Raw genomic sequence first — 25,408 nt, forward strand, 5'->3', positions numbered from 1 at the left:
TGTAGTTGTATCTGATCGGAATTTTGTCACCAGTTTTAAACAAAGTCGCAACATTTTAGCTCTGTCTGCAAACAAAATTGAGTTGAACAGTTCCAAGACTGATAGCAAACTCTCCCTAACTCGTTCATTTTCTCATATTAGTGGCTCCTATGTGTTTACCAAATCTACATTATGCATGTTTATCAATTTGTCACACAGTGGCTCATGGTTGCTTACAGCCTGTATCTGTACTTCACCAAAGAGGCGTCATTCAATCCTGCCAGCTGCCTATCGTAGGAGCATTTTAAGGATGACAGACTCCACTAATTGCTCATATCTATTTAACAGTCTCTTCACTGTCCTGATACTCCTATATGATCTGCTGTAATCAATAACCACGCACTATCATTAAAAACAGCTCAAACGTTTGAAGTCAGTTAGGAAAATCTTGCTCATAAGCATTTATAAACATAAATGCTCATAGATCTGTAGATTCAGGCCTTTCTTCTTCTTGAAGATGTGCAGACTGCAACAGGAGTGATACACCTGCTGTCAGGCCTGCAGCTATCAGGCTTGTGATGTTCTCGTCTGTCTTAAAGTGGACAAAAATTATTTTTTAAACTGGCACAAATAATTTGTGTGGCATCTTATTTGATGCAGAACACCTGATTGTTCTGTAAATAGCTGGAAATGGTTATTTAAAAAAACAAAAACAAACAAACAAACAAAACTTGGCTGCATTTTTATTTAAATAGCTGCAAATAACTTTCTTGTTTACAAAACTTGTGCATAGGTTTTTAAATTTTACAATTTATATTTGCATTTCAAGTTAATGATTCATGAAACATGTTTGTGGTTGTTACTTTTTTTATGCTCAGATTTTACGTTTTTTGTCTGATTTTAGATCATTTGTGTTAATACAATATGACATGTGAGGTTGTGCTACTTTTTTTTTTTTTAAAGTAACAAGTAACTATAACTAATTGCTTTTCCAAAGTAACTTGCCCAACACTGTCCATCACATCATGACATTTCCATAAATTGGCAAAAATATTACATTACAAAATGCATAGAAAGAAAATAAAGTGGATTCTTTATTCAATACTTCTTGAGGTCAGCTCAAGTTATATTATGAAAAAGAAAAAAAAAAGGAGAAAAAAAGAAAAGAAAAAAGAAAAATAAAAGGAAAAAAAGAGACGTTATATTGTGAATTATTGGAAGGTTATTCAGATTAACACAATAATAATCTAGAACAATGTGCTTGAGTGTTCACTGTGTTTGTTTGGCTCATAATGAACTTTTAAAAGATGAAAAGTAAGTAAACACCCAACAGCTTTCAGTCATCAGTTTTCTTTACAGTCAGTTTATCTTGTGACAGCTTCATGTGATGTTTAACAGGTGATTGAGTGAAGTGTAAATGTGCAAAAGTAACCTATAGGTGGCAGCAAATGGCTTGCCTTGTGCCTTCTTGCTGGCATGACTGTCAGTTATCCCATTAAAACAGAATAATCCAGGACAGAGAAACTGACACTTTTTACACTTACTCACTACATTTATAAACAAATGTTATCTCTAATTTCTGCTTCTTACATTTTCACAACAGACTCATTACTTCAGGTTCAGCAGTACAATTTATAGCAGTTATACAAAGTTGTAGTCACTGTACGTGAGAATCTAGCTAACGCTAAAGAGGAGGAATCAAGAAGGGTAAGTATCAGATAATTTCACATATCTGTCAGTTCAGAGAAAGAGAGGGAGACAGAGGGAAGGTGGGGCACTAACATAACAAGACAAGAACTATAACCAAACTAAGTACATGAAAATAATATACACAGCAAATGACAGAAATGTAACTAAAAACAAGGCACTGACAAAATCAGACTGGAAGTGCACACTACAGAGATGTGCTGGAAAATATACTGAAAGGATGAAACACTGAAGAGCAAGAACATAAATAACTTCATAAACCCAAGGTAAATCATGAACTCACAAAACTCAAAATACTGGGTCAGTGAACCAGGAATCACGACAAGGGTGTGTTAAAGCTAAATGGACTAAAACTGAGCACTCAAAGTGCTTTTTATACAACTTGCCTCATTCACCCATGCACGTTTTTCTATGTAAGTGCTTTCTATCTATCATTCACACACATTCATAGTCCTACGGATCCATCCATCGAAGAGCAACTTGGAGTTAGTATCTTGCTCAAGGATCTTTGGCATGCAGACTGGAGCAGACGGGGACTGAACCACCAACCGTCTAATTAGCAGGTGGCCTGCTCTACCTTTTGTTCCATCTCTCTGAGTTTTGTGAGTCAAGTGTAGAACACAAACAGTTTCCTGTTGTGGAAAAATAAACTGAGCATCAAAACCAAACTGATTTTCTGAGATATACTGTACTGAAAGAAAGTTATTGAGATTTATTGAAAGGGATCAATCCAGCCAGAGCAGGGTTCATACCAGCAATGACAAACAGGCAAAATAATAAGGGCTCCTTTATAGTGCGGGTACAATCTTTGTGTTTATCATTATAAACACAGTTTATAATTAGTTTATTACAGCTAAATAACAACAGTACACTGAGGTTTAATAAGGTGAAACACAATTTTTTCTACTATATTTCCACCCTTTTAATTATTTCTAATCACTCTTGTAGTATAAAATTTGTATGCAAAATATAGCAGTAATAAGAAATCCTCTTGTTGGAGGAGGGCGCTCTTTCACCCCTCACTCTTTCGTTCCAGCATAGCTGTAGGTTGAAAGGGGAGAGCACATTGTACACCCTTGTTGTCTTCTTCATCGTCAATATGGAATTTTTTTTAACCCTTTGGGTTATTACTGTGGTTCTGTAATCCTCTTGCAATGGCTGACAGGGACCCAAGTGGCACAGCCTTCAACTTTGACTTCTGTCTGGATTGTCAGCAGTACCTGAAATGGGCCATTCCACCATTTCTCATTCCAGCTGGTTCTCTGGAGATCTCCGATAAGCACCCAGTCTCCTGGTCTGAAAAGGTGTAACTTTGTTTTAGGTGGAAGGGCTGCTTGAACCATATGAATATGTATATGAATGGCTCACAAGCCCATGTGATGCTAGAATGCCTTTTCAGCTGCTGCTACTGCTTGCAGTTAAAGGAAGGCCTGCTGGTCTTTGTCCTTCCCCACGTTCCTGCAACAAAACATCCACCCTTTTCATCCGCTGTCTGGGTGAATAGGTTTATCAGGATAGGGTGATCCTAAAGTAGGTGCAGTCTGCAGTGTCAGTCAAAGCTTTGTCTTCACAGCATGCTTAGGTGTCCACTGGCAGCAATATGAGCCAAAGCAGAATCAAATAATAGTAATACTAATAATCAAACAATTAAGTCACTATGATGAATGAACCTACTCTGAGCTAATGCTGAGTTTGTTTGGATGTTTTGGGAGGAGAAAGGTTGGAGAAATGTCTGTACTGATATGATCCACTAAGAAAAGAGACACGCTTTTGGAAGTTCTGTCTGGTTGGCCTTTTTTTTTAAACCAGTTTATACTAATGCTTTTCACAACCCCTCTAAGTTAACTAGTCTCACAGTCCAATATTACTGAGCACCCTACCACCAAGTGTGTATCCATCTCCTGCCCCCCCTGCCAGTTTCTTTGGCACTAAAAAACCCCCTAATGACAACATTTTATATCTGTTTGATCAAGTGTGCGCACAAATGAAAAAGATCATGATTCAGATGATGCCAACCATTTTATATCTATCTACCATCTATATTCCTGTCTACGGATATGCGTTTCATGTCGATCTGGATAGCGTACCGCATTGTCCCTGTTGTTTCATGGGCGCGCCCTGGGTAAACGAGCACTGGAGGTCTCATGTTGTGATCTTATCACATGAAGGAATATGCTCCTTTCCCCCACAAAAAACATCCCACTGCTTTTAATGACTTTTAGTTTTAAAGTTTTTATTACCCGACTGGAGCACTGGTTCCACCTCTGTGAGGATTTGATGATTGTTGACTTGGACCTCTGTTGTCTTGATTATTTGCAGTATGACTGTGACTCAAAAACATGGAGCTCTAATGCTGCTACTGCTTACTACCGCTTCTGAGTTTGTTGCTCCAACCCCCCCAAACATGAAAAATAAAAATCTGTCAATACTAACTTTCATTACGCTCTTTGGCCCCCGCAGTAACATTTAAAGGTCTGTGCTCTTGGGCCACTTACAAATTACACTGGAAAATGTAAAAGGTCAAGCTGTGAGAATGAAAAACGCACTGTAACGTTAGCTTAAAAGAAACAAAACATAGCACAATCTCCTTCCTCTGATAAAATTCCCACTTTTCTGAGCACTTTTTGTACAAGATGTCTTTAGAAAGTTACAAATTAGCATCAGACAAATTAAATTTACCCACCGATCCATGCTTTCCTGTGCAGTGGTAAATTTTGCATTTACCTAGGTTCAAATTAGACCAATGTGGAAATGTGTTACATGTATTCACTTCTAGTTTTTATTTTCCCTGGATGTACAACCACACCAACTACTGGCCATTGATGTCCAAAGACAAATACATGACTTAAAGGTTTGTAGAATTTATTACAATCCCAAGATCATAAACAAAAAGCAGCAATTAGGCAATTATGTACAAGTCTATTCATTTTTTAAAAATACTTATGACAAGTTTCAGGTACCAGCCACAGCTTGGCCTCCTCAGTTCCATCTCTGTAAAGTTGCTTTGACGCGCAGTGCTTTCCCGGGTCAGTCTCTTTACAGTACATGTGGAGAAGGTGGACACAGAATATAGTTTCTCAAACGGGCCTCCTGATGACCACATTTTTTGTGAACAGACTCTTCCAGGGCATGGTCTGAAGAACGGGAGTCGTCTTGACATAGCACAACCAGCTCCTGAGCTCAGCATTGTGCTATAAAAAGCCAGCACTGTGTGACGGCATCCTGTGGCTTCTTGTTACTCTCTCCCAGTTTCCTTTTCTCATACAAAAACATGTTTGTACCCATCAGGCAGAGAGGTGGGTATAGCGGTGCTTTAAGACTTTGTGAGAGGTGGCGGCGGTAGTAGAAGAGGGCGCACATGAGGAAGGTGCATCTAGGTAGTAACATCTGAAGCAGTTAACACTGTTTACTCTGGCAATGTGATATGAGCAGAGGGTAGCAGGCTGTAAAAGTAGCGCCTGCTGCTGTAACTATAAATGATAACTTTACTTATGAAACACTGTGCACTTGAAAGAGTGGAAAAACGTTCCGCTACTGTAGACGACGTCTTTCACAGTTGTTACATCATCACATGGTTTTATTCTCTCAGGTTTGCAAAGGACCTGGGTAACTTACCTCATGAGAATAAGTTTGAGTGATGTTGCTGCATACCTATCAACTGTAGAACGACAACGATTCAGGTCTTTGGCTGTGGGTAAGTAATCGCAGTGGGAAATGTACTGAGAGTATTATCCTTCAGGGACTCCTTAACGTTACTCTATTTAAGGTGGCGGTGTTAGGCATGTGGCTGCAGCAGTAGGGGTCTCCTCGCGCTCTGACCGGGTCCTGCTCGGCCAGAGGGCGAGACGCCTGATGGAGGCTGGGTGGACTTGCACACAGTGCTACTGCAGAGAGTGCATGAAGCTGTCCAGGTTGTACTCTGAATCGTACTGCTGCTGGTCCCACAGCTCTCCCAAGCTGTCCAGCACTGACTTCATGGAAGTCTTTCCTGAGGTTGATGACTGCTCGCCCTTCTCAGCCTTCTCACCTTTATCCTCCTGAAACACATTTACAGACAAGGGAGTTCAGCCAAACACAGGGGAAAGATGCGTGCATGTGTTAGTGGAGAACATAAAAATTTGACTGTTATTAGAAATCAGTAACAATAGTACAAACGCTAGAGGACAGAGCTGCTCTCACCTTGTCGAGTGTGAAGAGGTTGAGGAGCTGGTCTGTGCCCATGCTCTGCAGGCTGGCGTTCTCTTGGCTTATAACAGTGTTAGCGATGCTCATCTTGAACTTCTGCAGTCCCATGATCTTCTCCTCCAGCGTACCTCGTGTGATCAGCCTGTACACGTTCACCACCCGTTTCTGCAAAAGACAAATGGAACGTACTAAATGCTTTCATGCCAATCTAATTTCAACTGCTTCTCTTTGCATCACTAGCTTTAGACAGCAGCAGCCTCTTGATACAATCCAAGGCTGATCCAATGTGAAACTAAAAGAAAGTCAATTCTTTGCGTGGGATTTGATTGTGCAATTTCAGTGTCAGAGGAAGTTTAAGAGTCATCAAAACAACCTGGACTGCCTAAATCTGTCTACACACTGATATTCAGCTGAGCAAGTGTGTTCAACAACAGTACCTGTCCTATCCTATGGGCACGGTCCATGGCCTGCAGGTCCCTCATTGGGTTCCAGTCATGCTCCACAAACACCACGGTATCTGCACCAGTCAGGTTCAAACCCAGACCACCAACATGGGTGGTCAGCAACAGCACATCTATTGATGGGTCATTGTTAAACCTGAGGCACAGAAAGAAGAAATCCTAGTCTTGCATTCATTTAGCAAACTCGCATTGAGCAGACTTCTGTGTTTGACAGCGAGCAACTGTACAGATGAGCTAACCTGGAAACTATAGAGTGACGTTGGCCGGCCTGCACGCTGCCATCCAGCCTCAGGTATGTGACGGTGGGCAGTCTGGGTTTCAGCAGGTCATGTTCAACGATATCCAGCATACTCTTCAGCTGACAGAAGATTAGCACACGATGTTGGGCCACCACTGCCTCAGTGGCCCCCTCTGATCCTCCACCACCACCGAGTCCGCAGTCCAACAGCAGCTGAGAGCAGAAACGTGTTAGACTGAAGGCATGGGGCATCTTTGAAATCAGATACAAGTGAACGGTTGGATAACTGAATACAACAAACATCCTTATAGAATCTCTTCTTCCTACATATCTTTGTGTAAAATCAAAAAGTTATCAGGATCAAACACTTGGCCGTGAGAAAGATGACCTGAAGAGTGATATCTCACCTGTTTGAGAGCAGATAGTTTTGGCGCGTGCTGAATGTCTCGCAAGCTTGAGTTCTGTCCTGCCAGCTGCTCAGTGATGCGTTTGTACTCTGGATGCTGAGGGGTCAAGACCAAGCTGGGGTGGTTACACAGCTTCCGCAGGTACTGCAGCGCCTTAAAGAATGAAGACATGAACCCAACTATTAACATGGGGAACCATCAGCAAAGGAAAGACTGTTAAAAACTCACATAAGGTTTTATAAGATGCAAATAATAAAAAACATTGATACAGATTTTAAGATGTCAGTCATCAGGAGGACAAATGAGGAAACCGTGTGACACTGACAAGCAAGAATTTCCTCACTGACGAGTCAAATCTCCAAATGTCAAATTTTAAGGGTAAAAGGCAGATTATAAGCCTACAGTGTCCATGAGCAGGCCACTGTTTTGTCTGTCTTATATTCTGCCATGGTGCGGAAAATATGTGGGGGGTATGCAGGCACCATATTCTACTGCATAAATATTTAAGAAACATTTGCTTTTCCATTTATCAGAAAGGAACAATTCAAAGCTACACATTATGGTCAGGACAAACTTTCTTCACATATGAACCGCAAAGACCACATTTATCAAACCACACATACCTGGAAGACATGGCCTGTGGCCTTCAGCTTGGGCTTTTCCTCCTCCTCTGTAGAAGCTACAGAGATGCTGTCATCCACACTGGCCTTGGCTCTAGACTTTGCAAAGTCTTCATACAGCTGAACCTGCAGGCAGTGACGAAGCCAAAATCAATAAAACTGTGCCACTAACAAGTTTTACCAGCATGAATTCCAACCAAGACTTTGCAAACACACATTCCAACTACTGTTCATCATACTAATGTGGAATGTCTCCAAGGTCATTATGGGTCAATACCTGTAGAGGGCTCAGGTTGCAGTAATAGTCCTGAATTATTTTAGGAGGAAGATCCTGGAGGACATCCTCCTTCATCCTCCTCAGAAGGAAGGGTAGTACCTGTCGATGCAGGGCCTCCATTGCCAGGACTCCTACATGGAGAAGGCAACATTAATGGTAGGCCATATTCAGTAAGAGTAACCAGATAGAAGGAGAGAAAATCTAATATCTGAAAAGACAAACAAACAAAAACTAGGGGGTTCACATACCTGCCTCCTGCTCCCTCGATGAGCTTTTGGCGTCTCGGCTGGCTAGGATTGGTTTACCGTAGCGTGCAGCAAACTGCCTTTCTGTTCCGAGGAAGCCCGGCATTAGGAAGTCGAACAACGACCAGAGCTCCAAGACATTATTCTGAAGTTAGAGCATTAAACATTATTCCACTCTGAGCTGCAGAAAACATGGAAAGAATGGAAATCTCCATTTCCTTTTCAGATCACAAAGGAAGCCTCACCTGAATGGGCGTTCCTGACAAAATGACTCGGAAGTTGGCAGCCAATTGTTTTATGGCTTTGGACAGTTTGGTTTTCCCATTCTTGATCACATGACCCTCATCGAGGATACAGTAATTAAATTTTATATTTCTAGAAAAGTAAAAAGAAATAAAATCACTTTAAGATGCAGAACAGAAAATACAAAAACAAAGAGAAAAAAAAAAAAAAACCTTTGGAGTAGCACTCACCTAAAAAAATCTATGTCATTTCGGACAACATCGTAAGAGGCTACAACAAGATTGTGTTTTTTCACTTGGTGTTGCAGCCTGAAAAGAAGTACATGTTTACTTAGCTTCAAATAAATGCATTTATCTCTACCCACACACAAACTGTTCTTCCTCACTTATTCAATTTTACAAAAAAAATGAGAGCATGAATCATTCTCCTGCAGTAAACTCTGACTAATCCTTACCGCATCCGCTCTGTAGGAGGCCCAGTGTAGTGCAGCGGGTTGAGGTACTCTTTGGCGCAGAACTTGCCCACTTCGTCCACCCAGTGGCCAGTCAGCGTGGGAGGACACACCACCAGAGAGGGCAGGGGGCTGCAGTCTGCTGCTTTAGTCTTGGCATATTCCTGTGCCCTGAAGCGTGCACACACACACACACACACACACACACTGAGTCACAATTTCTAACACAGCGCTTCAAACATGAGACTGGATCAGAGTTTTAAAGGTCAAAGATCAAAGGCAGATTTAAGAATGCACCGAGCCTGGACAGACCACCGCTGGTATTCAAGCTGTCAAACCATATTCTGTCTTTTATTGGGCAATAAGGCATGTGGACGAGTAATACCTATAAAAATTATTCTCGTGGAGGTTACTCGTGTTTTGTCTGCATTTAAACCACATTAAAAATGGGCGTAAAACAACTCACACTTATCAAGCCTCTGACAATGACTGCATAGAGTAGCATATCACTGTTTAAACAGATAATATATTTGTGCACGTACTCCATCTCTGTAACAGTGCTGTTAGTACCTGAGGTAGTGATCGCCTGCCAGAATGCAGATGGACTGCAGCGTCTTGCCGAGACCCATGTCGTCACACAGGATCCCATGCAGCTTGTATTTGTTCAGGAATGCTAACCAGTTCACTCCATCCTGCAAGATTAAACACACCAACGCTCAAATACCACAACACTGAATATCAATGTTTCACTGGTTAATCATACTAATGATTAGACAAAAGTCATCAAAACAATCTCTTCAATGACACCCATCAGTTTCAGTGCCTATGAGTCAGTTACAGTAGTGATGCTGAGGATGTGGCAGCGATTTCAGCAACATTTCAAACAGGATGTCTTCACTTCTGTATTACAGAGATAGATTTGTTCTCAGTAGAGCTGCTAGAAGCCAGTTCAAAGAAGAGCCAGCACATTTACTTAACCTCCATTTGACTGCTTTAAAATTTACTGTAAAGTAAACGATTTGTTGTCAGCATCTCTATCTATGTTGCCAGCCTTCCGCATTTAAGGGAACCTGACTCTTTAATGTGGCAGAAATACGGTCACACTGGAGGTGATGAGACAGCTCAAGCACTAAACTGTTCCAGAAGTTGTTCGTGTGTCAAAATATCCACAGGGTGGGCATCCTTAAACGTGACACAAACCTGCTGGTACTTCCGGAGCTCTGCTTTAATGGGCACCGGGATTTTGTAGTTCTCCAACTTTCTGCCATCTAGCAGCTGCTCCAGGAAGTGACGTTCTCTAGCTTTCTGCCGGATCAGGTCAGCAGACATGGCAGGAGGGTCTGGTATACCCGCCTGGTAGAAAAGAGGAAAATACATTACTTAGAGTCCAAACCAGAGGTGTCAAACATAAGGCTCGGGGGCCAAAATTTGCCCAGCAAAGACTCCAATCCTGTCCACTGTACAGCTGTGGAAAATGTAAAGGTAGGTATAAATTCTGGACTTTCACAAGTTTTCTTACTGATCAGGATTCATGGCGACAGATTTACTAAAGTACTATTTCTCAGCAGAAATCTTGAGGCAATTGTACTTCTTTTTCTAATATACAGCTACCCCAGGGATCAAGTTTGTACTTAAACTTCTATACCCTGTATGTAGGTCACAGTGTAAAAGGAGTTTGACATCCCTGATGTAAACATTAAATAATGATTAAAACTGCACTTTAGCCTGCTGTCTGGGTGCTCGTACCTCTAGTGGCAGCAGGCGGATGAGTGTAGCAAAGCACTGTGTGGCCATGAAACGAATGCTGTCGCTGGGGTCGCTCATACGGCCTAGCACTGGTACCACCAGCAGCACGATGTAGGGCACGATGTCCACATCCAGCTGCTCCATGACACCTGCAGGAGTCTTGGTCAAGGACAGTAAAATACAGCACAGGAATACACTAAATAAAGGCACAAATAAATCAGTTCTGGAGTGCTCTTATATCAGAAAGGTAAAAAAACTGAAAGGTAATGTCACTGAAGGATACAGGCTAAAGCCTCGATGGCGCCTTCTTGTTTGGTGCAGTCATCAATAGCAGCTAACCAGGGTAATACACACTCAAGGAAACTGTTCATGGTCTCCAGTGTGGCTATCTTGCTAAGCACACCAACACAGCGTGCTGCCATGTGACGTACTGCTGTGTATGGGTGCTGGAGGCAGGTGAACAAATGGGGCAGGTGTTCCAATAACTGCAGGAAAAAACAGAAAAGTCCAACAATCTCCATAAGATGTCACGGATTCCAAATCCATGATAATCATAAAAAAATGATCAAAGTAAATCAGTCAAAATGGATCAAACTTACCAAAGGCTTGAGTTCGGCAGCCATGGCTCCTGCCATGACTTCCAGTACTTGTAGAGAGTTGACCAATTCCTGAGCTGCAGCGTCGCCCCTCTCCAGCTGGGCCTGCCTATCTACAACACATGAAACACAATGATTCAGAGTAACAACTCTGTACATCTTAACGATGTGAAAACACGGAAGGATATAGAGAATCGGTTCGGTGAAAGGAGGCCTTTCATCCCACTGATCACTGACTCGTGAGACTCTATACAGCTTTTCGTTTCTAAGATATCTACAATTAAATCTAAAATAGCACAGTTTATGTTCCTAAGTGACAATTACAGATTTATATTGGTGAAAATCAAGGTGACGATATTTTCACCAGTGTCTATCAAAGATCAAAATCTGATCAACATAATCAACATACCAATGCACTGATTTTCTGTTGCCACTGACGTCAGTGGTCCCACCGTATTCTCCCAAAGGTATGGCAGAGACTTTGTGAGGTCTGCACCAAAGTGCCGTGCAATAGTTGTTAGGGCGAACTCTGCACCTCGTCTCTGAATAAGAAATGGCTTCCTGCTCTGAAATGAAATGATAGAAAAAAAGACCAAGAACAGTAAAGACAACATGGCGTTGTTGGTTTTAAGCTCAATGTGTTGAAAATGTACTTTAGTTCTTCTGTACCTCATCATTCTCTGAGCTGATGGTGCTTCCAGGAGGAAGCTCTGTGGTTGGGTTTTTTGGCGCTTTAGGAGCTGGACCCCTCTTACTGGTGATGGCAAACGCAGCTCTTTGGTGGCGATACAGAGTGATGATACCTCGAGATTTATTGACCATGTGATGCATGCCGTCTTTCTCCAAGCCACCCCCTGAAAGCATGACAATTAAGAAAACCATCAGTGTTAACACATGATTTTTATATTCACGAGTCAAACCTTTTAAAACATCACTGAAACCCCAAATTTAAAATCCTGTTTGTAGCTGACAGACTGAAAATAGAGCCAAGCTTCAAAAGGTCTCACCTTTGGCATTTTCCTGTGTCGGAGGTACGGGGCAAGCAGATGAGGGCGTGGTTGCAGAGTCCACACAGGCTGAGGCACAGAGGTTTTTGATGATCTTAGGGTTGGGGCACGGCGAGCGTCCGGCACACTGTTGAAGCAGCTTGGCTATAAAAGAGGCAGCATAACCTTGGATCAGGGTGTTCTCCTCCCTCTTGATGGCCTCCATCAGAGGCCTGACGAGTGGGTTCAGTTTGTCGGGGAGCACCTGCAGGTTAATCACGGCACAGGCTGCGATCATGTGCACGCGCAGATGCAGCTGCTGCCATTCTGTGCTGGTCTCCATCACAGTCGCTTGAGCCTGCTGGCGTTTGCTGTCCAGGGCTGGCCACTGTTTGGACTTTACATTAAACCCGGCTGTTGACTCTGCAAAGATGGTGGTTACCTAGGGAACAAGCAGGAGGGGGATAAAGGGTGTGATTGAAAAAGAGTCTGATGTGTTACAGAGTGCAATATCCATTAACCTTCGAAGCCAAGAATTGTTACAGTTTTTGATCAAAAATCATTCATGGTTTTGTTGAGACACCATACCTAGATGACAAACATGCTGCAAAATCCTAATAAAGATCACGGTGCTTCACCAATCTGATAATCGTGTGTCAAAGGTTTATCAGTGCACATGTGTGTGTACTGACTTACCAGCTCACTGGCTTGATCAATGGTGAAAACGTTACAATTGAGGCGGTCCTTGAGGTCTATGTTGGCATCAGCAAGCAGTGCAATCAGCTGCTTGCACTCATTCTGCATGCGTGTGAAGGGGATGGCGATCTCATCATAATACAGCTGCTCAGACAGAATGGCCAGAAGACGAGGCAGCACGGTGGATGACACCAACTGACAATCCTGAAAAGATACGAGAAAACCTTTCAGCTTCTGAAAGCCCGATTCTGCTTTGCTCCCAAGTCAATAAATCTTAATCTTATTTAACAAAAAAAAAAAAAAAAAAATAAAAAAAAAAAAAAAAAAAAAAATTCTCAACAGCTGAATTTTACCTTCTGCAGTGCAGCCCAGTCACAAAGCACTAATGCCACTGCGATTCGCTGCAGGGCAGACTTTGAGTTGAGATGGAAGAGCAATAGCTGAGCCAAAGATTCTGCTGGTCTGATCTCCTGGGATGCAGCATTGAGTTGAGGGTCACAAATACACCGACACAAAGCCCCCAGCAATCTGGATTACACAGGTACAAAGAGAGCAGTCAGTGCAAACGCAACCTCGATCACTTAGTCAGCGATTCCAGTTATTTCTTGAGAGTTAAAGATCATTAAGTTAAAGACTTTTCTTCCCAATATAACTATGAAAACTTACTTGGCAGCCATAAGTCGAGCACGGACTACTACATAGTCCCTCGTAACTGGGTCATCTGTCACCGTCTCTGCACCCGCTATATATTCCTGAACAGTTTCCTTCACCTGACTGCTTGCTTGACGCCCCTTTGTGCCACATTTATCCTGTTTGAACAACATGATATTAGTTAAAGTTTGTTTTATTTCAGAAGATGCCAAATCTACATGTTTGACGTGGTTTTAAGAGTGGAAAGACACCTTCTGTAGACATTTGTCCGCTTCCCTTCTTTTAAGACTATTAATTCATTACATGAAAAGCAAACCTGTCCATCCCAAGTTCTTTTTATTGTTCCTCAGTTCCGCCACACCTCGTTAAACCGGCATTTAAGCCACTTGGTGGGTGGGTGCACGCTTCTGTGTGCCAGTGCATCCTCTGTCTCTTATTTCCTCCTCCAGACGGTTAAGGTTTAAGCTCCACTGGCTCAAAAATGCAGAACATGGCTGTAAGACTCTTATTGTCTGCCAGTCTGTAACCTAGCAACCACAGCAAGGTGCACTGACTTGTGTGATAGGGAATCTGCATTATTTGCATGAACCCATTGATAAAAATAGAAGTGAAAACACTGAATCATTCCAAATTATGTCATGCTGACCTTTTGTTTAAATGTATCATATTAATTCCTGTCACTGTAAAATTGCTCCTTCCTACTTCTAAAACAAAAGATACGCTGAAAATAAAAGTTTTTATGTGCATAAAGATAAAGTATACAACCTTGGAGCGGGCTTTTACTTCCAGCAGCATGTTCAGGTCTATTGGAATGTGGGAAGCTTGCATCATGAGACAGAGCCAGGCACCCATCCATGGACAGCTGGCTGCTACCACATACTGTTGGGGGGCCTGAGACAGCAGCTCCATCCACACCTGCACATAAAAGACGCAGATTAACAATGCAAAAAAATCAAAAGTCTCCCATATGTGCTATCCAAGTATAAAAAAATAAATAAATTTAACATTTACATTAAAAATCGACAATACAGCATCGTCTGTATCGTTCCAGCTGTGTTTTATAACCAAAGTTGGACAGAGTTTGTCATTTAACCCAAAGTAGTTAGGTGAGTCATGTAACAAACCTTTAGGATCAGTTCCAGGATTTCCTCATTGCTCTCTAGTATGCAAGACTGGAAGATATGCCGCAGCATGTCTTGTAGGATGGGATTTATCCACGCTGCACAGCTCTGGAACAGCAAAACCACAAAAACGCCACCTTATTATTAGGGATGCAATTCAGTTTAAAGCTGGATTAAGAGCTAAAAAAAACCCCCAAAAAAACAAAAGAAATATTTTGCTCATATTTTTGTAAATACATGTAGATGTACTATCCGATTATTATTGTTAGATCTTTACCTGGTCAGCTTTAGACAGTAGTGTGTAAAGCGTTTCCAGTGCTGCTCGTCTTACTGATGATATAGTGTGTCTCAAGAATGGCCATACCCGAGGAACCAGAACAGTTAGTGACTGCTGCATGCTGGGATGAGAAAAAAAAAGGGTCATAGCTAAAGAGTTGGCGCTCGTCTAAATTTTGTGCTTGTGGTTCTGTGGGGTGTATTGTCTGTTTGTGCCCTTTTATGGAAAATTAGGTCATTTAAAAAGTGTTTAACACAAAGTACTGTTGTGAGTTGGCTTTCACCCCAAGTTACTAATTATGTCAGTTAATGTCAGGTCACTGATAAAATTCTATGACAGCACTTAATGCTCTTATGAAGACACCCTGCAAAAGCTGTGTATGGTTTGGGGTCAAGGTTTGAAATATGGAATCGCTGGAACCAATTTCTGGTATTGTGAGTCTCCTATTATTCAATAAATCAACAGTATTTTTTGATATATTACTTTATTAGTCTCTTTTTTGCATAAGCTTGAAACTGACCTGCATTGTCGAACCTGTGGATAGGTTAGCAGCGAGGACAGCAAAGTCATAATACTATTGGTGGAAGCAGTCAGATCGTCCAGGTCTAAAAGTGCATCCCATAGTGTGTTCACTATGAAGGGTACCTGAGAGACATTAAGTTTTCAGACTAAATTAAGCAACAAGGACAGCAGAAAGTTTAACTACTAACAGAATGCACATTTCACCACAGAAATTGAAACTGGTTTTGTTTCACACCTTATTGGGCAGTAGCTGCACCAAGCCCCTGACCACAGGGATGAGGGCTGCAGCTGCCACGGCCCTGACATCGTCATCCAAGTCCTGTAGGCCGTCTGTGATTGCAGGGAGCACACGGGGAAGTAAAACAGCAATCAAGTCCTTTGACACAAAAGAGAAGATGAAAATCAGCATGTGTGTATACAGCATCAGAAAGTGAGATAACAACGAGAACATATGCGTCCAGTCTGAAAAAAGCTTTTTGTCCAAGTATAACACCTCCTGTTCCCCACAATTCACATTCATGGCCACACGCTACTCGAATCAAATACAATGTCAAATCTTGCTATTCTTATTCAAAACTCATCATATGCACAGTGATAGAGAGGGTGTACCTGACGAACAGCCAAGGTATACTTGATTCCCAGCAGGCCTCCATGACGCACCTCCCACTGGTCCTCTTTCAGCAGCTTCAGTAGGACATCTACCGTCCTCGAAACACCAGATTCATTCATGTGGCGAAGGGCCACACCCAGTGTCTGAGCACACGTCTCCCTAACAGGAGCCACTACCTGTCAAAAGGAAGAGAGCAAGATTGTGATAGAAAGAGTTAAATCAAAGCCAAAGACACAGATTGAGCTGAGTGACACACATCTGACAAACATAAGTAAAAAGTTTGGCTTCCTCCTACAGGCTAAACATGGTAACACACTGTCACAATCAGACCTCAAGTCCCTGCATCTGTGAAGTCCTAGTTTATGCTAAATTAATAATTTACTGAGAATTTACTTTAATTTCTTTGAAAACAGTGATTTTGGAAGGAATTTTATAAAGAAATGTAGCACCCAATCAAAAAAAAAAAAAGTTTATTATATACATGTGTCACACTTAAACAAAAAACAAAAAAACAGTAACCTTTAGCATTGTCCCTACACAGCCTGCAAATTCCTGGAATGGAGATTGCTGAACCTTTCAGTAAGGCGCGTAAGGGAATGTACAAAGGAGTGGAAAAACTCTAGGACAAATATGTTCAAAAAACATTTGTTGATAAACAAACAAACCTACCTCATCAGATACAAAATCGCCAAAGCGGTCCAAAGCAAAGACACACAGCAGCCGGATGACCACGTCTTCTATCCATTCCTGATGCTGCCGTAACATCTGCATCAAAATATCAGTACAGTCTGGGTCATGTCCGATTCTCACTCAGCTGTTTAAAAAAAAAAGCCTGAAGATGTGGTTGAGACCTACCTGTTCCGCAGTGCTTCCCACCACCTTCCCTCCCTCAGCACCATGGGACTTGAGGATTTCTCTAAGACCGGTGCCTGCACCATGACGAACCTGAGAAACAAAAACAACACACATGTGGTTATTCTTTGAGCCCACTCTACCCCCTCTCATTCAACTTACATTATCAAGTGAAAATAAGTATTGTGTTTTTACCTCCCACGAGGGATTGAAGAGGTCATTGCAAAGCTCCTCACAGAAGCTCTCCAGAGGCCACTCGTTCGTCTAAGGAGAAAACAATAACACATCAGCTATCTGACACTGTCATCTATACCAGCTTCACCGACTTTTTTCTGATTGCTTACCTCCTCGAATAGACTGGAGTTATCCGGAACGTTGTCGACTAGGATCTTATGCTCTGTTGCTGGTTGCTCAGTGACTACGTTGGTGGTTTTTCTTCGTTTCTCCTCAGGTTCACCTTCAAAACTGTCGTTACTAAAGGTTAAAGACAAATGAAAGTCACAGGATATGATAACTCTCGAATCTTAAAAAACTAAGTATGCTGACAAAAAAAACAAAAACAAAAAAAACATGTAAAATAAAACACATGCACTCTTCCAAACATACAGTTTTGATTAGAATCCAGAATATATAGATAGTCCTACCTCTTTTCATTAGGATCCATGTCTCTGGATCTTTGCTTTGCTACCAACTTGGCCATCCTCTTAGCCTTATTTTTCTGACGACTGCTCATGCCTGGTCGGAACTCTGAGTCTATCAGTTCAGCTGCCTGAATGGTCTAAAAAACAAAAGAGTGGTGTTAATTAAGAAATTCCTCCTCTAGTGAATCTCAAAGTGGGGATACAGTTTCAAGAAAACTTTCAAATTATAATAAACAGCAACTCTAAGCTGACAGCTGTTGAGTCTGTGTTTCCACATGCCCCGCTAGTTTAGAGACTTATTCCTCATGAAGAACAAAAAACAAGACAGAACATCTTCAACTGGTCTTTAACTCGCTAACGAGGGAGAGCTTTGGTCAGAACCAGGTGGTGGAGTATAATGCTCATCACCTGTCTCTAGCCCAAATCCTTCAAAGAGCAGCTCTCCTCGCAGCTATTTATTGACTGTTACAATACACATCACAGCACAAGCACCTCCCACTGTAAACCCCCCCAATGGTTCTAAGACAAGGCACTGTGTGTGTGTGTGTGTGTGTGTGTGTTCCTGTTCACCAAAAGGATCATAAAAGCAGGAAGTGTACAACACAAGAAACAGATCTTTCAGATACAATGTATCTACAATAAAACCCACGTCAGCCTCACCCAGCACCAAATTGGCTGGAGAGGTGGTCAGAGACAAAGGAATGTCTTTGATTCTATAGTTTGAACTAAGACTTTACAAATTTAAGAAACACAATGACAACATTCAACAATTTGACTTAACAACAGCATTCCCTCTGCCTACTCACGCACAAACCATTTTAATTTCCTCATCCTGTGCTTGACTTTCTGCAAACAAGTGTTCCAGCAAATGAAGAATCATAGTGACAGTTTCAACAACTGGAAGCTGCCACAAATATTGATGAGGCAGAAATAAAAAAAGATGATGAATCTACTCTATTGCTATGCCGTGCATACTCACAGGAAGTGTGCAGAACTTCACAAAAAGGGCCCACGACATGAAAATCAAACTACATGACCCATTTACAAACAAAACAAAAACAAATCTGGCACAGACAAGTTTTTAATACTGCAGTGCAACAGGTATAGGTATAAACTGCAATAGCATCTTTTAAGCCTAAAAAGTTCTGGTTACACTGAGAGGTACGTTTAAGACTTCCCTTTGACAATTCATTAAACTCAAAGAGACAAAATGTGTGCTAACATATGGTGACTCGAGAGGTCCGAGTGAGACTCACCAAGTGGTTTCCGGAGCTGGATCCAGCTGTGGCTTTGCTTCCGTGTGCTCTGAGGGCATTGGGTTGACAGGTATAGTCCAGGTCCTCGTCGTTGAACAGCTCATCTGTGTTCATCCCAATAGCAGCACCCATATCTAGACCCAACTTCTTCTGAAGAAGCTTTCTCTGGCATGCAAGACGTTCTTTGGGGTCCATCTCACCTGAGAACAAATGACAGGAAGTTGGCCGGAAACTTTAGAAACTTTGGCTCAAAGTGCATGTGGCTGACAAAAAAAACCCCAAACAAACAAAAGATTTACGTTAAACAACAGACAGCATTATGAATGGTCTTGAATGTCACACTGAACTTGTTAAATTTAGTAAACAGTAATATTGGGACCAAGAATGAGAAGTCAAATGAGGCCAAAGGGAAACGACATTACGTGCGTTACGACATACACAGGAACTACAAATTCAAATGACCACCAAAAGATAAGAACGAACAACTTTCTCCTTTCAAACTGTATTCAAATTTGTAACAAAGCAGTCTTACTGGTCAGGTTTGACTGGCATTTGTCCAAACACATTTCAACCTGTTACAATGGTCTTCATTTTAAATCAAAAACTTATTAGATAATGTCTTTCCTCAATGGAAAAAAACAAGCAGGAAAATACAGATTTAAAATCTTCCACTTCGGTAAACACCACATACAATCAGACAAGAGGCCGTGCAGGTTCAGACGTGTGCATGGGAGAGGGTGTAAGAGCATAGATGTTATTGCAGCTGAAATAATATTTGAAGAGTCACTACAAACCAGTTTTGTCATCCTGCAGCTCAAACTCGGCCCCAGCAGATCCCAGCAGAGATGCCCCGTGTTTCAGCAGGCGAGAGATGTCAAAGTGGTAGAAACTCAACCGGTCGCAAGATGTTTCTTCTGGAGACAGGTCTTCACAGGACTCTTTACAGAACAAACACAAAGTTTCATAATATTAAATTGTCATTTCAAATGGTGTAGCCAAGTGAAAATGAAAGGGAAGGTGCAATATTCAAATTGTAGGTAAATTAGCACAGAGCATATAACACAGAGGAGGTTATAACTTGCAAAAACAAAAAGACAATGATGCAACATTTCACTATTTTACAAAAAATATTAATTAGTGTGAAACTAAACAGACAAAAAGACATCAATTTGGGGCATGGACACCTACTTTAGGCATCTTTTCCAGTTCGCAACAGAGGGCATCATGTGTTAAACCAGTATGTATTCAATTACACCCTTAAGCACCTAATAATTAGTACGCAAGTTTTCACACAAAACAGTCACTTTATGAACCGATATGAAACCTAAGTCAAACCTATGTGGTCTGAATTTTTTCATAAGCATGTTTGACCAAAAGAATAGATCACTTCACAAAAACAAATGATTATTGTGATGCATATACCTCCAACTCATCACTTAAATATTTTAATGAGAAGGCACAAATGCTCACCTTCTTTAGGCTTTGGAGCTGGTTTCCATTCAGGAATATTCTTCACAATGGCCTCTACAGCTTGGCCTGCTGCTATACGGGTGTCCCAATTGGGACTCCTTAGATAGGTCAAGACCTTATAAATGACAGAAAAGAGATTGCATTGACTCTTTGTACAATTGGCTGCAAACAGAAAGTTTTAACAGATACAGAGGTGTACCCAAGATAGCCATATTTTAAAAACAAAAACATATAGAGTCTGATCTTGTGATGCACAGGAATTGTACATAATCTGACATTGTTATTTGAAAATTTGCCCATGTTTAAATTGAGCATTCATCACTGCAACTTAATGTACACCTGATTGTATATAATTCTTACATTCTTATATAGTTCTATATTGTGTATTTTGTTGTACAGTTATTTTATTTTCAACTTTAATTTATATATTTTATCTTATTCTTCCCAGTTAAATTTACCCTTCATTCTAATTTGTGTTGTACAGTTATTTCATTTTTAACCTTAATTTATATTTTATTCCTTCCTAGTTAAATTTACCCTTTTTAATTTTTCATATTTATTTCCTATCTTATTCATAGCCTTTCCTTTTTTGTTTTCTTTAGGTCACGAGCAGTTGTCCAAGCATTTCACTACATATCGTACTGTGTATGACTGTGTACGTGACAAATAAAATTTGAATTTGATTTGATTTGAATTTGATTGTAAACTGTGATAAGAGAAAAGCTCCCCAGTTAAACCCCATACAATCTCACAAAGCTCAAGACTATAGGATTGTTCTTTATACAATAATGAAGCTCAGCTCATTAATCTGATTGGAAACACAGATGCCTTAAGACATTATTAATATTCCACACATCTGAGTGTGAGAGCACTTATGGATACTCAGGCTGGTATAGCCAACAGGGTTGTTTAGAAAAAACAAACAGACGACATTCTGATACTGCTGGGTTTTCTTTCTCTTTAAGTCCCAACTTGAAGCTGAGAAAAAGTTCACCAGCAACTACACAAAAACAGTTGCAGTCTGCATAACCAACTCTATTTGGACAGCAAACATGCAAAGCAAATATGGCGTCAAGTCACCAGAAGCATTGCACTACTACAGACAACTTAAAAATATTGTTCTTCTTTTGCAAGAAATTCTCAAAATATTTGTCATATATGTACACCTTACAGCTATGAAGGTGTGTACACATGAATATACACAGAAAAATATTTTTTCTGCTCGATAGCCTGTGACAACCCTCACAGCTAATCACAATTATATGAAAATACACACCTTTGATAAGAGGTTATTAAGCTCATGTGGGTGGAGTTTAACCACTTCTCCAAGCTGCTGGGCTGCTGCTTTCCTGGTTACTGGTGTGGTTCCAGTGTCAAGCAGGATAAATAATCGGTCAAGTCTAAAGACAGGTTACAAGAAGCACACAAAAGAAAACAAATCAAGGTTGAAAGTAGTCAGTAGAACATCAGCGTGGACCTTCTTGCACAACTCTGTTGCTTGTGAAGCTCACACACAAGAATTTCACTCACATGTGCTGTACCAATGTACCTGCACATGTGATGTGACAATAAAAGTGATTTGATTTGATTTGATTTGATTTGATCTTGACAGCCACTGGCCAGTCAGCAAATTACACAATGTTTAACAGTGGCAGCAGAACATTCACCTGTTGGATCACTTAAGGTTCAAACATGATGTAATGAAGATTTAAGATACTGAAAGCATTTTTTTCCTAAGAATGAAGCTCTCAATGTTACCCATTCATATAATTGGAGTTAATTTAAAATTAATTAATTAATTAAATCTGCATCATCCTGGAATTTTACGATCAGTCCATCTGTTTTTGATGCTCTACGGTGAAAATAATTAAAGATGTACACTAATTAAAAGAGTCACTATTTTATTTTCTTGGCTTTGCACCCAAGTAACCTGCCTAATGATTCCAGTCTTTCACCAAGGTCATTAGCAGTCTATTAATAAAGTGAAGTGGATTAGGGATGTGCAGATATCCCTTCAGGTTCTACAAACACTTAATCTGGACAAGAGATGAACGCACACTAATATACACACAACACGTGGACTCGACACAAATTTTAGAAATTCTGTTCACAACAAGAATATTTGGAAGAAATCAAACGTCTCTAAAAATCTGTTTTAAAATTTGGACTTAAAAAAACAAAAAAAAACTATCATCGAAGTGTGACTGTTTAGGTTTCTAATATTAACATAACTGGTTAAATATTAGAGAAGTAGCTAGCCATTGTTGGAGTCGTTTACTTTCAGAACTTTTCCAATGCAGCATTTGCTTTGGAATGCAACGGGCTTTTCTTTTGTGTTTTTTAAAACCTTTCAGATGTGGGTGTGTGATTTTCATGATTCACTCTGTGTAATGAACTCTGAAGGCAGAGGAGGTATGAAGGATGCCCCCCCCCCCTTTTTTTTCCCCCTTCTGTGTGCAGTGTTCCTATGTGACCCTGTTAAGTGGCTGTTATGAAAACTAAACTAGCCCCTGAAACACATTAAGTAGGGCTGAACGATATATCGCATTTGCGATAATATCGCGACATGATCAAGTGCAATTTTCTAACCGCAAAGGCTGCGATTATACTCTGGACATGTCCAAATTCATGGGCTGCATCCTCCTGAGGCCGCATTTGTAGACCGATTACGTCACAGCGACGCGCCGAAGGCTGTCCAAATTACTACCATATCCCAGAATTCATAGCGCGGCCCAGCCAAACTCCAGTTTCCAGCAATGGCGGCCGCTACTAAGTTTTAAAATTACTCATACTAATCTTTCTGGGTCACAAAATAAACTTTTAACATATTTTCAGGCGAGAAAGTAGTTGTGTAAACATCAAATATCTGCTCGGTTTATCAAGATATCCCATATTTGCAAAAGTGCTTCGACGTTTTCAGAGGCGTCTGCTACCCACCAGCTCGACAGCTAGCCGGAAGCTCGAGGGTTACTGATGCGGCCGAGAACGGCACAACTCCCGGCACATCATTTTCAGATCACCGCGGAGTTTCGCTGCTCGGGTTAAACGTAATATATAAGTCACTTAGACAACCTAAAAATGTTATTGTTGGGCTTTTTTCAGTGTTTTGTTTGTTCGTGAGTAAATCGGTTTGGCTGAGATTAAAGTTATTAGATTAGATAAAATAAAACTTTATTAATCCCCCGGGTGGGTTCCTCCTTGGTTTTCACACAGCTGACTAAACGTCAAACAGAAAACTTATTAAACAGAAGTATGAGACAGTCGAGAATTTACACCAGTGTCTGGTTATATTTTAGATAGCAAGAAGCAGACGGCCGAGTTTATTAAACTCCACCGAGACAGCGGTGACGCTAATCAGAACTAGACCGTCCAATTTCACGCCTTTAAATTTTAAAGGCGTGTTTGTGTGTGTGTTTATACAATTGCTATTATGTTTGCACTTTATGTGTAATGTTACTGACTGCAGAGATCAGTAAGATGTGTGTATTTTTTATTTATTAGTTTTATTTATTTAATATTATTTTTTAATTGAATGACTGTCTAGTAGTTCACAGATGTCGAAAAACTGAGTGTGGTAAAGCCACTGATTTTTTTTATGTATATTTCTGCAATCTGCACATTGTACTGACTTTCATTTTAATGTTTACACCAGGGTTCCTTGTCAGCACTTTATGCTCAGATGTTTGTAAGCTAAAAATAAACTATTGTGTATGTTCAAATATACTGTTGTGATTGAAGAAGTTAAATAAAAATGTCAGTCATCAATTCATGCATCACCTCATGTCATCATAACAGAGGTCTGTCTTCCAGGAAAGAACAGTTTAAAATTAATGTAATATAGTATTGGCCATACTATATGATGTATTGCTTGTCTTTGTTTAATAATACAGAAGACAAAGACCTTAAAAAATAATCGCATATCGCATCTCAATCGCAATATTGGGGCAAAAAAATCGCAATTAGATTATTTTCCATACTCTTTCAGCCCTACACTTAAGTCAAAATTATCCCTGCCATCTCTGTGTTTTGTTACAATGCAAAGGCATGAACTGGAGCACTTAAGAAGTTTCATAAAGGATCTTCTTGATCTATAAGGAAAACCTGCTGGGCTGGAATCAGAAAACTGGACTTACATGCCATCAGCTACACAAGAGCCGTGAAGTCTTCAGTACCAGAGAAACAACATAACAACAATCCCCCAACAAACTATAGGTGGACTACACCTGAGTGTATTTACGGTTGACTTACAGGTGCAACTGTTCCGGACACTGACATTAACTGGTTGTGCATGCAGAGGCGGCTAGCCAGTGGTGGCATCTCTTGTTTGCAAAGCAGCTTTACTGACATAACTCCACAGCAACGTTAATTAACCTGTACTTAACGCCGGCATCAGCAGAGTGTTACAGAGTACTGGGATGTATTTTAATGTCGCACCTGAAAGTGAACACGAGACAAACTTACGTTAACACTTCGAGGGATATCACAAGAGGCGACCAATTCACACTGTAACATTACACTTGCTAACGTTTGTCAGGCGTCGCCATGCCATTCTCTTCCTAATCAAAAGCTAGCAGGTATTAGCAAGCCCGCTAGCTAATAGCTAAAAAAAAAAAAAACCTGGGATAGATAAACAGAGCTACTACAGACGTATCTTACCTCGATACAGCCATGGTCAGTTATTGTGGGCACTTCAGCGTCCTACATCCAACAGGCACCCGACAACTTGAAACTTTTCTTGCTACGCTGTTTCCAGTGCGACAGATAACAGCAGACAGTCATTAGCTAGCTAGCAGCTACCGCTAGCTAGCTGAGGCCCCAACAGTGTGCTTCTGTCTACCAAAGAGAGAGAGTTCACAACCAATTCATGTCTTCAAAGTTGCCCCGGTCGTCTCTCTGCTGTCTTCTTCCACAAAATATCGCCAAGTACCATTAACATAAAGCCCAGTTCACCCCTCAGAACTCTTCGCAGATAAATATTTTAACCTGATAAGATTTAAAGAGTTATTTTGTTGCACGTTGAGGACGACCCAGAAGACTGTTTTTATATGAGGAGCCATCTTGCATTTATTCCTTCCTCCATAGCAGGCGGAGGCTGATTGGTTACAAGGGTCGGAGAGAGCCAATCAAAACACTCGTTAAAAGAGGAAACGAATCGAAAGGGAAAAAACACC

At 40.9% G+C, this 25,408-nt stretch overlaps 1 protein-coding gene across 1 annotated transcript; it reads right to left on the reverse strand.

Moving 5' to 3' along the window:
* Positions 1-4,531: 4,531 nt before the first annotated feature.
* btaf1 (BTAF1 RNA polymerase II, B-TFIID transcription factor-associated) lies at positions 4,532-25,308 on the reverse strand. The gene is made up of 38 exons (XM_005933594.3): positions 24,894-25,308; positions 21,514-21,637; positions 20,238-20,352; positions 19,562-19,705; positions 18,768-18,967; positions 17,515-17,648; positions 17,215-17,344; positions 17,066-17,134; positions 16,874-16,963; positions 16,688-16,783; positions 16,018-16,194; positions 15,644-15,784; positions 15,407-15,531; positions 14,887-15,007; positions 14,613-14,717; positions 14,254-14,403; positions 13,504-13,646; positions 13,191-13,365; positions 12,838-13,041; positions 12,163-12,583; positions 11,825-12,009; positions 11,565-11,721; positions 11,159-11,268; positions 10,843-11,044; positions 10,560-10,708; positions 10,014-10,166; positions 9,384-9,505; positions 8,817-8,984; positions 8,593-8,670; positions 8,365-8,494; positions 8,123-8,264; positions 7,875-8,005; positions 7,601-7,723; positions 6,978-7,130; positions 6,572-6,783; positions 6,309-6,468; positions 5,866-6,036; positions 4,532-5,723 (listed from the first exon to the last, which is right to left on the reverse strand). The coding sequence occupies exons 1-38, from the start codon at positions 24,905-24,907 to the stop codon at positions 5,568-5,570; spliced, it is 5,580 nt and encodes a 1,859-aa protein (XP_005933656.1). The 5' UTR covers positions 24,908-25,308; the 3' UTR covers positions 4,532-5,567.
* Positions 25,309-25,408: the final 100 nt, after the last annotated feature.

The sequence above is a fragment of the Haplochromis burtoni genome, unplaced genomic scaffold, assembly GCF_018398535.1.
Source record: "Haplochromis burtoni strain Fernald_Lab_line unplaced genomic scaffold, NCSU_Asbu1 Contig_170, whole genome shotgun sequence".
NCBI classification, from domain to species: Eukaryota; Metazoa; Chordata; class Actinopteri; order Cichliformes; family Cichlidae; genus Haplochromis; species Haplochromis burtoni.